Source organism: Nannospalax galili, unplaced genomic scaffold (genome assembly GCF_000622305.1).
Source record: "Nannospalax galili isolate Female #2095 unplaced genomic scaffold, S.galili_v1.0 scaffold475, whole genome shotgun sequence".
Classification (NCBI taxonomy): domain Eukaryota; kingdom Metazoa; phylum Chordata; class Mammalia; order Rodentia; family Spalacidae; genus Nannospalax; species Nannospalax galili.
In genome coordinates this window covers 106446-121124 of record NW_008339435.1, presented here as the reverse complement: position 1 = coordinate 121124, position 14679 = coordinate 106446, and the positions used below count along the sequence as shown (strand labels likewise).

The 14679-nt window shown below is 40.5% G+C and overlaps 1 protein-coding gene across 1 annotated transcript in view; it reads right to left on the bottom strand.

The window, feature by feature from the left end:
- Positions 1-3404: 3404 nt before the first annotated feature.
- Positions 3405-14679, bottom strand: part of Atp5pb (ATP synthase peripheral stalk-membrane subunit b) — a 23973-nt gene continuing 12698 nt past the window's right edge. The window contains exons 3-7 of the mRNA XM_008833947.3: positions 13387-13532; positions 10763-10926; positions 7974-8099; positions 5882-6061; positions 3405-3749 (exon numbers count right to left, since the gene is read on the bottom strand). Coding sequence (XP_008832169.1) covers positions 3672-3749; positions 5882-6061; positions 7974-8099; positions 10763-10926; positions 13387-13532 — 694 coding nt within the window. The 3' untranslated portion in view covers positions 3405-3671. The remainder of the gene's footprint in view (positions 3750-5881; positions 6062-7973; positions 8100-10762; positions 10927-13386; positions 13533-14679) is intronic.

Below are 14679 nucleotides of genomic sequence, written 5' to 3'. Positions count from 1 at the left end.
CTCTTCTTTAACATAGTGCTTGAAGCTCTTGCAAGAGCAATAAGACAAGAGAAAGAAATTAAAGGAAGAATAATTAGAAAAGAAGAGATCAAATTATCCCTTTTGCAGATGGTATGATATATTATATCTGAGATGCCAAAAATTCCACCAGAAAACTCCTAGAAATTACAAACACGTTTAGTAAAGTGGCAGGTTACAAAATTAATCTATAAGAGTCTGTAGCCTTTCTATATACCAATAACAAACAATCAGAGTAAGAGTACATGGAAGCATTCCCCTTCATAATAGCTGCAAAAAACAAACAAACAAACAAACAAAAAATCTTGGAATAAACCTGACCAAAGACATTAAAGACCTCTACAATGAAAATTTTAAATCCTTAAAGAAAGAGATCGAGGAAGACATCAGAAGATGGAAGGACCTCCCATGTGCATGGATTGGAAGAATTAATATTGTGAAAATGACCATCCTACCAAAAGCCATTTATAGATTCAATGCAATGCCAATCAAAATCCCCATGACATTTTTCACAGAATTGGAAAAAAAACATCCTAAGATTCATATGGAAGCACAAAAGACCTCAGATAGCCAAAGCAACCCTGAGCACTAAGAGCAATGCTGGGGCTATTACTATACCAGATATTAAACTGTATTACAGAGCTATAGTCAATTGAAGACCCAAATATGAACACATGCAATTTCAGCCACCTGATATTTGACAAAGGGGCCAAGAACATTCACTGGAGGAAAGACAGCATGTTCAGCAAATGGTGCTGGCAAAACTGGATCTCTACCTGTAGACAAATAGAATCTAAATCCCTTTCACCTTGCACAAAAGTCAATTCCAAATGGATCAAAGACCTCAATATGAAGCCCGAAACTCTGAAACTGATAGAAGAAAACACTGGCAATAACCTACAAGATATAGGTATAGGAAAGGATTTTCTAAACCGGACATCAACTTAACAGGAAGTGAGGTCAAGAATCAACAAATGGGACCTCATTAAACTAAAAAGCTTTTGTACATCAAAAGAAGGAACCAAGGAAGTGACAAGAAAGCCCAGAGTGGGAGAAAACCTTCACCAGTGACACGTCTGACAGAGGTTTAACATCCAGGATATACAATGAACTAAAAAAAACAAAGAATCAAGAAAGCAAGTAACCCAATTAAAAGATGGGCTAAGGAGCTGAACAGAGAGTTCTCAAAAGAAGATGCTAAAAAGCATCTTAAAAGATGTTCAACATCACTAATATTTAGGGAAATGGAAATTAAAACCACTTTAAGATTTCATCTTACCCCAGTCAGACTGGCTAAGATCAAGAGAACAAATGATACCAAATGTTGGAGAGGATGTGGGGAAAGGGGAACACTCATCCACTGCTGGTGGGGCTGCAAACTGGTTCAACCCCTATGGAAAGCAGTGTGAACTCTTTAAAACTACAAATGAATCTACCGTTTGACCTAGTTATACCACTCCTTGGCATATACCCAAAGAACTCATCCTATTGCAGACACTTGTACATCCATATTTGTTGCTGCTCTTTTCACATTAGCTAAGAGACGGAAGCAACCTGTCCCTCAACTGACGAGTGGATAATGAAAATGTGGTTCATTTATACGATGGAGTTTTACTCAGCAGTAAAGAAAGATGAAATCATGAAACTTTTAGGTAAATGGATGGAACTAGAAACCGTTATACTAAGTGATAGACTCAGGAAAAAAAAAAAAAAAAAGACATATGTTCTTCTGCGTATGTGGATCCTAGCACCAAATCCTTTTAAGTGAGTTTGTATCCAGACATAACTACAGGAACTAATATAATGAAAAGGAACCAGGGAGGTAAAGGAAAAGAATCTAAAAAAAAAAAAAAAAAAAACCCAGCAGAAAACAGGTGTTAACAAGGGAGATATGGATAAAAATGGGGTTAAGGGGATGGGGAGGGAAGGTTATACAAGGAACCTAGGGGATAAAGGGAAAGGAGCTCAAGAGGTGGGACCACAGGAGGATATTATTAAAGAAGAAATGGGAAAAACAGGGGCACCTTAAATGGGGACACCATGGTGGAAGGGTTAGACAATGTGAGAGATAAATGATGACTAGTTTTAGAAAACCAGAGGGACTAGATTCAGCAGACAAGCACTGGGGAATGCTGGGGGTGCCAACAACACAGTGGGCAGTAACAGGTTTGACAGAGTATATGGGCCCCAGTTTGTGGGAGGGTACCATTTGGGAAGTGGGTATATAGATAAGATTGTGTGGGATGTTCTGTATGATACACACACACACACACACAAATCAACAAATTAAAAAAAAAAAAAGCATATTTGAGGAGGAAGCATAAAAATCCACCTCATGTTAAAATGTAGAGGTGATAAATGTTACCAGGGAAATCTGCCTGATGACTTTATATCCAAACTCAGGTACTAAGGATCTGAGTGTAACCGACTGTGACTAGTAATCATTAGATACATAGAGAGTAGTCATGTGCAAACATCTGGTTAGTAGCATTAAAAATGTAGGAAACAGCGTATTTTAAAATTGAGATCTTCTTTAAAGGGTAAAAACTCATTCAATTTTATGTCTTACATGGTTTATACTTAGTTCAGTATTATATAACTGTATTAATTCACCTGTGAACCTAAAAATTTACAGCCACTTTTGAAAGAGATGTGTCCTTGCTCTGGAATGCTACTGAATACATTAAAGCTGTAATGAAATGCTTCTTCTAATCATGTGCTTATTAAATTAAAAAGAAAAGTGTGTAGGTACTTGTTTTAAATTTCCTACAACTTACCAGCTAGATTCAGCTCAGCACTGAACAGTCTCATAAACAAGCTATTAGTTCAATGACTTTTCTTTTCTCACTTTTTTTTTTTTTTGACAGGGTCTCCCTATAGCGCCCAGCTGTCCTGGAACTCGGTATGTAGACCAGGCTGGCCTTGAACTCACAGAAATCTGCTTGCCTCTGCCTCCTGAGTGCTGGGATTAAAGGTGTGTGCCACCACGCCTGGCTATGACTTTTATTTTCTAATATTTTTATAACGTGTGTTAAGTGTGGGTCTGGCCCATGTCTGTCAGCATGTATGGAGGTCAGATGACAAGCCCCGGTGTCCATCCATGCCTTCCACTTTGTTTGAGGCAGGGTCTGTTCACTGTTCTGCACCGAATCCTGGACCCCTCAGGGAGTCTCCTGTTTGCTTCTCCTTATAGGACTGCTGGGATTACAGACGTGTGCTACTACTGTTCCCAGCTTTTACAAGGGTTCTTGAGATCTGACTTCAGGTCCTCATGCTTGCATGCCAACACCCTTTACACATGGAGTCATCTCCCAGTCCTCAATGACACCTTTATTTTTTTATTCATATAACAAATGAAGCTAATATTTCAGAACATGAAACTTAAAATTGTTTCAATTCTCACTTTATTGCAAGACAGTATAATTATAAATTTAAACTGTAACTTGGTGATTTTAGTCAGGCACCAAGTCCAAATTACAGAGTAAGGATCAGAAATATCTGACTGGCCAAGAGATTTAATTCACTAGATGAACCTTGAAGATGTCTTAGGAAAGGTACACTAATTTCAATAGACAGCAATACAGAAAAACTGTCTCGCAGACAAATTTCCATTAGTTAACTGTTTCTGGATGTCTCAATTGCGACAGATACACCTACATCACAGGCTGTGCTTGAGCCTTCTTTGCAAGTAGCTTCAGATCTTGGATGCACTTGGTAATTGTCTCTTTTTCCTGTGAAAAGGAAAGAAAAATCTAGTTAGGCCTTATAAGAACATGGAAGGGTATAAATACCTTAAGTAAAAAAAATTTTTTTTTGAGACAAGGTCTCCCTGTAGCCCCAGCTGGCCTGATACTCAAGAGTGCTTGGAGTAAAGGTATGCGCCACCACGCCTGGCATCTTTTTAAAAAAACATTTTATTTATTCTTTTTGAGTTATGGATGGTTGTTAGCTGCATGTGGGTGCTGGGAACTGAAATTGGGTCTTCTGCAAGAGCAGTCAGTGCTCGTAACTGCTGAGCTATCTCTCCAGCCCCCACGCTTGGCATTTAAATACCATAATTTTACGAGACAGTTCTCAATAGACCAGAACTTATTGGCTTAATATGGAAAGCTTACTAGAAACGTTTAGAGGTGAAATTAATACATTAATTACATAACACAGGGGAGATGCAATTTATTTTAAAAGCAAATATTAAGTGTTAAAATTTTCTGGCTCACAGCTTTTATGAGTAAAACCTACAAATAATTTGAGGTCAGACATTCTTATAACCACCTGTACATGATGCTTTTGTAGATGACAGATCCTTTAAAAAGGCTAATCAACAACCATTAGTAATATAGAAATGCTAAGAATAAAAATTATCAGTCTTTTCTATACTTTTTTGGTATTTTCTACATTTAAAAATAGGGCCACAGAGAGACCCTGTCTCAAAAAAACAAAACAAAAAAATAAAACCCAAAACAAAAGGATACATATTATAATCCATCAAATTGTGACACGCCCGGTTTTCCGAATTCTGTTTTATGCAGAAAAGGTCTAGAAATGTCTAAATATACTATGACTCTGAGAAGGATCAAATAATAATACATAAATTAAACACCAAAAATACAATTCAATAGAAAATACTTCTGTTGAAAGCTGAAAATAAAGACATGGAATGTGTTTAACACTGTGCTCTAGAGAAATGCATTGATTACTGGCACCCAGCCAAATGAGAGAACATAGGCAAGGGTTTCACAACCAGTAGGTTCTCAGTGGCTTTTCTAGTGCCTTTGTCCTGCCAGGTGGGCAATCTTTGCTAAACAAATACTGAGTGGAAAGCTTTCATGGCATTTGTGCAGGATCTTTAGATTTTTCATCAAAAAAAAAAAAAAAAAAAAAAAGCCAGGGTGTTGGGGAACCCTGCTGTTAGGGTCGCAGTCTCTCCATGTCCAGATAGCCGCTAGCTGGCTCAGCGCCTAATGGAAAGACTCCCCTTTTCAGCGGGGCGCCTCCTACTCTCTTCCTGGCTCACTTTGAAGTGGCCACCACAGATGCCTTATTGGAAACATGACCTCTGGCATAGAAACTACCAGGTTTTAATCAGGCACTGTCTGACAGCATAAAAGCCCACTGCCACATGTAAATAAAGCATACTACAGAGCACCTATCAGCTGAGGCTTTTGCTACTGCCTCCACACTATAAATCTAGTTTCACCCTAATAAAGCGGAGTTGTATCACTGAATTTGTCTGGAGCTGAGTTGTGTTTCACTGCGCCTGGGACCAGCCTGTGATTCAGTCTTCCAGGAAGAAGCTGTCCTTCCGTCAACATTCACTCGCGAAGCTTCTGCGTTCGCCGTTCCTGCGCTCCCTGCCTTGGCTCGTGGGACGGTGGCCAACGTCCCGCGGGCACAGTGAGAGCATCCCGCAGCTAGCCTGAGCCTCCCGCAGCTTGGCGCAGAGCCCCCTGCAGCTTGGCGCAGAGTCTGCACTTGCCACGGCCACCGCGGACCCGCCGACCTGCAGAGCCTGCCTGCACTCCCAGCCACGGAGAGACAGAGACCGGCACACCAACACCAGGGGCTGATGAGATGGTGATAAAGGCACTTGCCTTCAAGCCTGAAGACCTGAGTAGGATCGATCCCTGGGATCCAAAGGGTGAAGAGAACTGATTCCTGCAAGTCATCTTCTGACCACCACACGTGCACAATGGCACACATAGCCACCCACATACACAACAACTAATAATAAACCCCCAAACCCAGAGTCACCTGTTTCTTAGGTTACAGACTCCTTGCCAGCTCTTTCTTCCTGAAAAAGTATCAACGCATGCTTGTCGCACATGATACAGTCCAACTTCAGAAGCTACAAAAGATCGTGTACCTGCTGTGCAGAGATGCTCTGTACCACCTGCTTTTCCACCCAGTCTATCATGTGTTCTTGCTCCTTTCGACGTATCATATCCTGCATGGAAATATGATAGTCCAGGCGATTCTTCACCTCCTTATATACTCTATGTAGCCGCTCCCGGTAAGTGACCTCCAAGGCCATGGCAATGTTATTCTGAGGGAAAATTAAGACCATGGTGAACAGTTTGCCCAAAAAGGAATACCTCTCTTCTGAGGACTTTGCCTATTAGCATTCCCCATTTCTTGCTTGTAATTTTTGTGAACATCTTTTAATATGCTAGGCATATATGCATATACCAAAAATTAAAACAGCAAGTGTTGAAAAAAATATGTATTTAGAAGCATGGGCATAAGCTATCATTTCCCTGTATTTCTTATATTTCTTCCCAGAAATATTTAATGAACACAACAGATTATGCATGCACACACGTTACTTTTACTATGATATACAAACTCATTTCGATTCTAAGCTACTCTGGATTTCCCTATTGTGGTGTCCTACGATTCACATTAACGATGGTCTAGTAAGGTTACGTTGCTGCCAATCTTTTCTACTATAAATGGTGCTGTATATATTTGTCTTTGTATTAATGTTTGAATACTTAAATGATAGCTCACGTTTACTGAGAACCTACTACGTTTTAAATCTGTGCCAATTCAGTTAAGTTTTATAAGCACATCATGGGTTATCAGTATATCCATTTTACAGAGAAACCAAGGCAAAAGTTAAGGAAGTTGCCCAAGGCTATGGAATGAACTGTGAAGCCAAGATCTGAATAGTTAATCTGGCTACAAAGCCCATGTTAAGGATCTGTTCTTAAACCTATTTAAAGGCATCCCAAACCTATTTAAAGGCTATTTACAATAAGATAGCCAAAATGTCGACTTCTGAAAACAGTAACGCATCTTAGGTAGGTCGAGTCCTTACAGAAGCAGGAACTATGTATTGCAGCACCTGGCTCTGCTCTTCTTGCTTCCTTTTAATTCTCCACTTACCTGTTGTACTTTAGCTATGCTGGCATCTTGACTTTTCCTTGATTACAGAAAACAACTTCAGCTGCTTTTCCTCTGCCTTGATCACTATTTCCCCAGAAACCAACAGTTGTATTGTTATTTGATACAACTTGTACTCTTACTTCTTGCAGGTCTCTGTTCACATCAGAGACCTTTCCCAACTTCCCCATAAAATAATAGTTCCTCATTTCTGCAATGTCTTTTGCTTTAATTCTAGGTTTACTATCTTTCTAAACACTTAAAATTTCAGTGACGAGTTGCTGATCCAGAGCTAAATTATCTTAGATTATCTTAGCCCCTAAAGTGCCATCTATTACCCACCTCTGTGTGGGGCCCAACATCCTTGTGACATTTCTTTTGGAATGTATACAGACCCCTAGGTCCCACCAACCCAAAGTCCCAAGTATCTTCATCTGATTGTATATCCAAGGCCTAAAGTACAGATTTCCTTGCTTTGCTGTAACCTGCCCACTAAATGTTTCCACCAATGTATGTGCCTAACCAAAACTCCATGAAACTATTACATTGGAATGTAGTAGTTGGGACAACTTATATCTGTATTCCCAGGCCACAGTCCATATCTGGCTCTAGAATAAACTATTTCGTCTTTTAAAAGAATATTTTAGTTATCATTTTTAACAGAGCATAGGGTAGGGGTTTATTTACAGAAGGGTGGGCTTCCCATATTAACGGCTATGCCGTGAAGTCCACACTCAAATACAGATCCTGTGACCTCCCCAAAGCGGCTCAAATGGTGAGAGGAGTGCCTCTTGGTAGAACAAACTATTTCTTATCCCCTTTGAGGTGTGATTTTTTTTTTTTTATGTAGACAAAAGAAAACATGAAAGCATGTTTTCTTGCCTCCCCCATCCCCCTCAGCATCCTGCCTTGACCACAGCATCCACAAAAGAACAACACAACAGATTGATTAGAGGTCACAAAATTGAGGTGGAGTGGATAGAGGGACCGGGGAAAGAGCTGGAGGTGGGGAAGAAGGGTGCAAATGATGTAAATACAGTTTGCATATATGAAATTCAAACAAATGACCTTACCCTCTGAACGTCAAAAAGGTAGTGACGCTTCTGAACCAGCGCCTGCTGCGCCTTCTCTCCATCAATTGCATCCTGGATTTGTTTGATGCTTGCCTGCTTTACTTCTTCTAGCTGAGCAATTTTTTGCTGTAATTATGTTATTACAATGGTCAGTGAAGTCACTAATGGTACTAAAAACATTCATTTTATGCTTCTTCAGTAAACCTTCATTTGTGAAAACACCCACACATAGGGGGAAGTGCACATATCGTTCTATATAGTATCATGCTGAATGAAAAAGACTAAAGAAGGAGGGGGTAGGGTTAACCAAAATTAAGAATGTACGAAAAAGCCATGTGGAAACATACCATTCTATAAAGAGCTTGAGCAGAGGTACCCTGCACAGGGGGATACTGCTGCTCTCAGAAACCATAGGTAATTAACAAAAAGCCAAGCGCCAGATATGATGTACATTCCTATGAGTTGTTGGTAAGGGGCCTCAAAGCAATACAGGGTACTGCCATTGCTCTTGTTTGCCCAAAAGAATTACATGGTTAAGATCCTATTGCCAAGGACACCACATGTAGTTGCAGGGCAGAGAAATCAAGATGGAACTGAGATGGAAGCTTCCCCTCTGCTGGCCAAGATTTCACAATGCCAGAAGGTGCTGTGTAGGCTGCCAGGAGAGAAAAGTCATCAGTGGATTTAGCTAGATTGGAACATTTCAAGCTATAATACCAATCTTCCAGGCAAGAAATGTCCAATGGCACAATAGTGCAATGACCATTATATGGGTAATCAACCGGTTTCTGATTGAATTTGAGGTCCATTCCACAAGAGAGACTACTCATGAATGGTACTGTAAATACAGTCAAAAGCCCACGGCCGGGAGGTTACAGGCTCTTGGAAGGGGCGGGGAAGAATTAGTGCTGTTGTTTGCTAAATGGATATGGTATCAAATTGCTTTTTGAATATTTATGTATACACCTGTAAATTAGTGCTACCCTTAGTCTTGGTCAGAGAAACTTGTTATTACTGGTGATGGTTGTGACAGACTCCTTAACTGAAATGCTGTGAATAAGTGATGGGAGTGCTCAGTCCAGTCTGAATGCTGTGTATGTGACATTTACCATATTACTTCTTCCAAGGCTCAGGAAATACTGAGGGAGTAGAAGCAAACTAAAAGCTGGAGGATGGGAAGGAGGGCTGTGAAATGCTGTCTTCTGGACATAACATGATTATTATACTAATGAATTCACAGCAGCTGTGGTTACTTGCACGACTGAGGGGGTCAACAGATTGGGGGTGGTTCGTGAAGCCCCACCCATCCCTAAGGAGCTTTTGGCAGACAGCTAAAGGTTGCTGGGGGAAGGAGAGTAACTTTCTTCAGTGGTCTAGCCATAGGTAAGTTGCCCCTTGCTCTAGTAAATAACCCATTTATGCTTGTGCAAGCAACCTTAATTAAACTCAGTAAGTCACAAATAAAACCAGAAATTCTAAGTAGGAAGGGGACTTGCTGGGAGGAAAGGGTTCAACAGGAATGGAAGAGGGAGAAAGGGTTATGAGGGGTAAAGTAAATACGATCAAAGTCCATGTATGAACCTTTAGGGAATAAAAACATAGTAGTACAGCTGGGTGCATGCCTTTAATCCCAGCACTTGGGAGTCAAAGGCAGGTGGATCTCAGACATCGAGGCAAGCCTGGTCTACATAGTGAGTTCCAGGCCAGTTGGGAGGCTATAGGAAGACCCTGAGACTGTCTCTTTGAGGCTGTGACTAGTTCCTGAGACAAGGCAGACTTCTGCTAAGGTGTTTGGCCCCTGGGAAACTGCCTATTTTCATTTGTGGCATCAGTCCAAGGACAGCAGAACCTACTGATCTATGCCATACCCAGGGCAAGAGGCTAGGACATTTTAGTGGATGGAAGACAGATCACAGCCTCAAAAGAAGGCATTCTGCTAGATCAAAACCCTAAGAAGCCCCAAAGGCCTTTCTGGAATCTACCTAGGAGAGGTATGGTTCCTCAGCTGAGGAGGCAGGGTCAGGGTACATACCTGAGGCTGTTCTTTGGGGAAGTGGAGGCCACCAAGCTTCTGTACCCACAAATAGGGGTGGCCTAATTCAAGTACATAGTCTCTCAAACTCAGGATGCTACAGAAAAGACCAAACAAAATGATATCATGGGCTGGAGATGGAGCTCAGTGGTAGAGCATTTGCCTAGCATGCACAATGTTCTAGGTCCGATCCCCAGTACCAAAATTCAAAAAAAAAAAAAAAAAAAAAAAAGAGCCACCCTGCTCCCCAGCACTTGAGAGGGATTCAAGGCCAGCTTTGACTATATACATAGTCAAGTTTGAGGTTAGCCTGGGCTACATGAGACACTCTTTCCCCCACAACCAAGCAAACAAAAACAGAAACTTAATTTTTTTTTATTCCCAAGAAATACTGTTTGTTTCAATTTATCCCAACTGACAGCGCTAAGATTAAAGGCATGTGCTATTACACCTAGCCAACTAAATATTCTAAAAAATTTAGTCTGACAATTTCATACATGTATAAATTTGTTTTTTTTTTTTTTAACTTAAGAGTCTGAAGTAAGTATATTTTGGTTCTTAGAAATGGTAAAAAAGATTAAGAAAAATATGAAGAGTTCAGCAGATGTAAATTTTATCTCAAATTACTAACATCAACACAACTGTAATCCCTCTAACTAGACTTGGTAGTTTTTCTTCTAACACTCATGTACTATCACTAGATGACGGCGGTGTTTTTGCTGTAGTCTAAAATGGTAACAGAGTTTATAATTCTTACCTCATTCAGCTTATCGATAAATTCTCCAATAGAAGCACCATATTTTTTAATGACATAAACCATTAATCCTACTACTGCTATGGTGGAGAAGGTCTCTGGGGTGATCACATATATTTCTTTGGATAGACAATACAAACTAAGCCCAGTTCCAAGCATGTAGGGTCCTAAAAGAAGAAAGAGTTGTATTTCAAATGTTAAGCCTAAAAGGGAGAAGATAAAAGATACTTCTGAGTTTGATTACTTGAAGGCAAAGTGAAATTTTTAAAATTTTATGTGTATGAGTGTATTGCCTGCATGTGAGTGTACCAGTGTCTGCAATGCCCACTGAGGACAGAAGAGGGTCTCAGATCCCTTGGAATTGGAGTTACAGAAGGCTGCTAGCTACCATGTGGGTGCTGGAATTCAAACCTGGGTCTTCTGCAAGAGCAGCCAGTGCTCTTAACTGTGGAGCCATCTCTCCAATCTTTAAGGCAAAGTTAAAAAAAAAAAAGATTTAAAACAGCCAGATTCAAAGACTTATCACCAGATCAAGAAGCAGTATGTAGGAGCTGGAACGATGGCTCAGTGACTGAGAGTGCTTTTTGCTCTACTGGAAGACCTCAGTTTGATCCCTCCCATAGGGAGGGGCCTCACAACCCCCAATAACTCCAGCTCTAAAGGGATCTATGTGACCTCCACAGGCACTCGCAATCACATGTACCCCCTCAATATACATTAATTAAAAATAATCAAATAAACCCTAAAAAAAGAAGAAACATCTGAACTGAAGGAAAGCTGCACCATGCATGACTCTACAACCTATCAGAAACAGCAATCATACTAATCTCTGAACTTTGTTTCCTCAAAGGGAAAACAGATCAACAAAGAGGAACAACTCTATAAAGACATCAGGGTCCTTTCTAAAGAAGTCTGCCCAGCAAAACTTCCTTTTTATTGAAATATAGGACAGGACAAAAATCTATCCATTCTTGCCTATTTTTACTAAAATAGTAATGATATGGGAAATAAGCAAAAAACTACAAATATGCATGCAAAAAGTACTGAATATTACAATCCTCAATTTCTGTAGGCAATGAACTGTAATACTGCCAATACAGTTCTCTTTTTTATTTAACCAGGCCATGAATTCTGAAAGGATATAAACCATGATTTGGAACATATATTTTTTTTTTCTTTCTTTGGTGTTTTCCTTGTTGTCTTAACAGATGTTATTAGGCTGGGATACAGAAGGCTTGTAGGGGAAACATTTTAGTCTAATTAACAGCAATAACAAAGAATGTTAAGATATATTACTAGAGTAAGAGCTACAGTCTCAAGTATATTGTATCCAGATTTCTGAAAAGTTCAGGTTTTTTATTTTTGCTGCATTTGGTATGTAAATTGTAATTATGACTATAAAAGGCCTATTAAGAATTTAGTCATTTACGGATATCTGAAAACACTTTTTTTCACTTTCAGTTAAGGAAATGCTATTTTCAGCCACTTGAATTAAAAACAAATCTTGGGCTTCCAATGTTCTGTGGTCAGAGCAAAAATTTGGACATACCAAGAAAGACAGTATGTACTGTACGAGAATGTCAACTCAATCAAGGGACCTAGGTTCCAATCCTGCTGGTTACTACACTTGATCTTAGCCAAAAGGTTGAGAAGCGATCCAGCTGGTTACAAATGAGGGTTTAATAAAACCTTGCAAATTATCTTTTCATGATCTAGCATTTGGAGGCAGAGGGAGGTGGATCTGTAAGTTCCAGGCCAGCTGGGGCTACAGGAAGACCTTATCTCAAAATAAATAAATAAATAATTTAAAAAAAAAAAAGGAAGCTGGGCGTGGTGGCACACACCTTTAGTCCCAGCACTCGGAGGCAGAGGCAGGCGATCTCTGTGAGTTCAAGGCCAGCCTTGTCTACACAGTGAGTTCCAGGACAACTGGGATTACAGGGAGACACTGTCTCATAAAGACCAAAAAAAGAAAAAAGAAAAAAAACAATGTTTTCATGAGATTAAGGATTAAACCATGAAAGTGAAATCATATTCATTATAAAAATACATGGTTTTGAAAGTTTATGCCTTTCTATAAGAACTGATAAAGATGGTCCTATTTATTTGTTTTCAAGTGTGTGTGTGCATCCACACACAACACACAAAATAATAGCCTCTACCGCCTTATTTTTTTTTATCCATAGTTTTTTATTATCTGACAGTATATAAAACAGCTAATTTCTTTATTGTTTATCTTATAAAACAATACATGTTCCACAACGGCAGACTCATAACTTAGTCCACTTCGCCTATCACTGTACAGTTAGAATAATGCCTGGCATCAAGCAGGCCCCCAAAGAGGCTTGCAAATGGAAACAATACTATAAAAATAAATGAAAATCCAAAACAAATTCATTTCAATGACAAGTCAGAGAAACTGTTTTCATCATTATATGGAATTTTCCTTTTTTGAAACAAGGTCTCCCTGTAGCCCCAGCTGGCCTGGAACTTGCCATGTAGACCAGCATAGCCTCAATTTCAGAGAGAGACACTTGCCTCTAACTAAAATTTCTTTTGAAAAAAGGGATGACTTGATTTGAGTGGTATCATCTAAATATATTACTAAAGACTGGTCAAATACTCACCTGTCACACCAGTTTTAGGATAAAGGTACTGGAAGAATTCTTCAGGGATCAGCCCAAGACGTACTTTTCCTCCATATTCAGGAAGAGGTGGTACAGGAGTGAGACATGGCTGCCCTGTGTGAAAGGCCCTTGTTGCCTGTAATACCCTGCAAGTAACAATTATACAAACTTGAAACCAATTTTCTAAAAACACAATGTCTTAACAATTAACAAAAACAATGACTGGGGATGAGGGTTGAGATGTTTCCCATGGTCACAATGGAAAGAGAACAGACGAGAATTAGGAAGGGCAATGGCTTAAGATACTTGAACCTTGTACCAGAATCCTCTTAAAAGTAAGTTTCACCTCCTTCTGCTTCCCTGGGCCTGCACGACCCACAGGCCTCTCTCTCTACAGGCCTCTCTCCAGGGTAAGTCAATTGTACCCTCCATGCTTTGACTCACCCAGCCTCATTCACCCTCCCATCTCCCTGGCCCGTCTTTCCTCCTAGCCTGGGACCTGTCCCATTCCTTGTCTTGGCATCCCAGGCACCAGGGGAACCACCACTGATTCCTGATCCTTTGCACCCAGACCAACCCAGTACCTTCTGAGGTCCCCAGGAGCCCTCTGAGCCTGGCCCTGCCCTCACCTCCCTCTGCTTCCCTGGACTGCACAACCCACCAGCCTCTCTCCCAGGAGCCCTCGGGGCCTGGTCCCATCCTCACCTCCTTCTGCTTCCCTGCCACCCTCTTTCCTGTACATGGGGGCTGACCTTTTGGCTTCCTGATCCTGTGTATCCAGACCAACCCAGCTACTCAGTGCAGTCTCCAGGAGCCCTTGGGGTCTCTTCCCACCTCCATCTCCCTTTGCATCGCTAGGTGGCACAGCTACCAGCTGCCCTAGACCAGCATCTTTCCTGGGCCCTGCTCCCAGGCCAGTCCAACCCCCAAATCCTTGAAGTCAAAATTTTTCCTTGAGGGATCCAGACCTTTGGAGAAAGCCTGACAGCATCTGATCCTCAACTGACTTGGGCTTCTGTGGGAACTCCTGAAGACAAAAGCAATCTGGCCACTCCAATATAAAAATCAAAAGAGAGAGAACCGGAAGCTTGGATGAACTAGCTTTTCATGCCCCAAAAGTAAACCACAAAGGCACATAAAGTTTACAGAAAAGAAGCAGACCTAAACTTGAAGGCTTGAGTCTCATACAAGCTCAGAAACTACAAAAGAAATTCAAATGGCAAAATCACAGAGAAAGAATGACAACATGAAAAACCAAAATAACATATCTCCACTATCATCACCAAATAACAT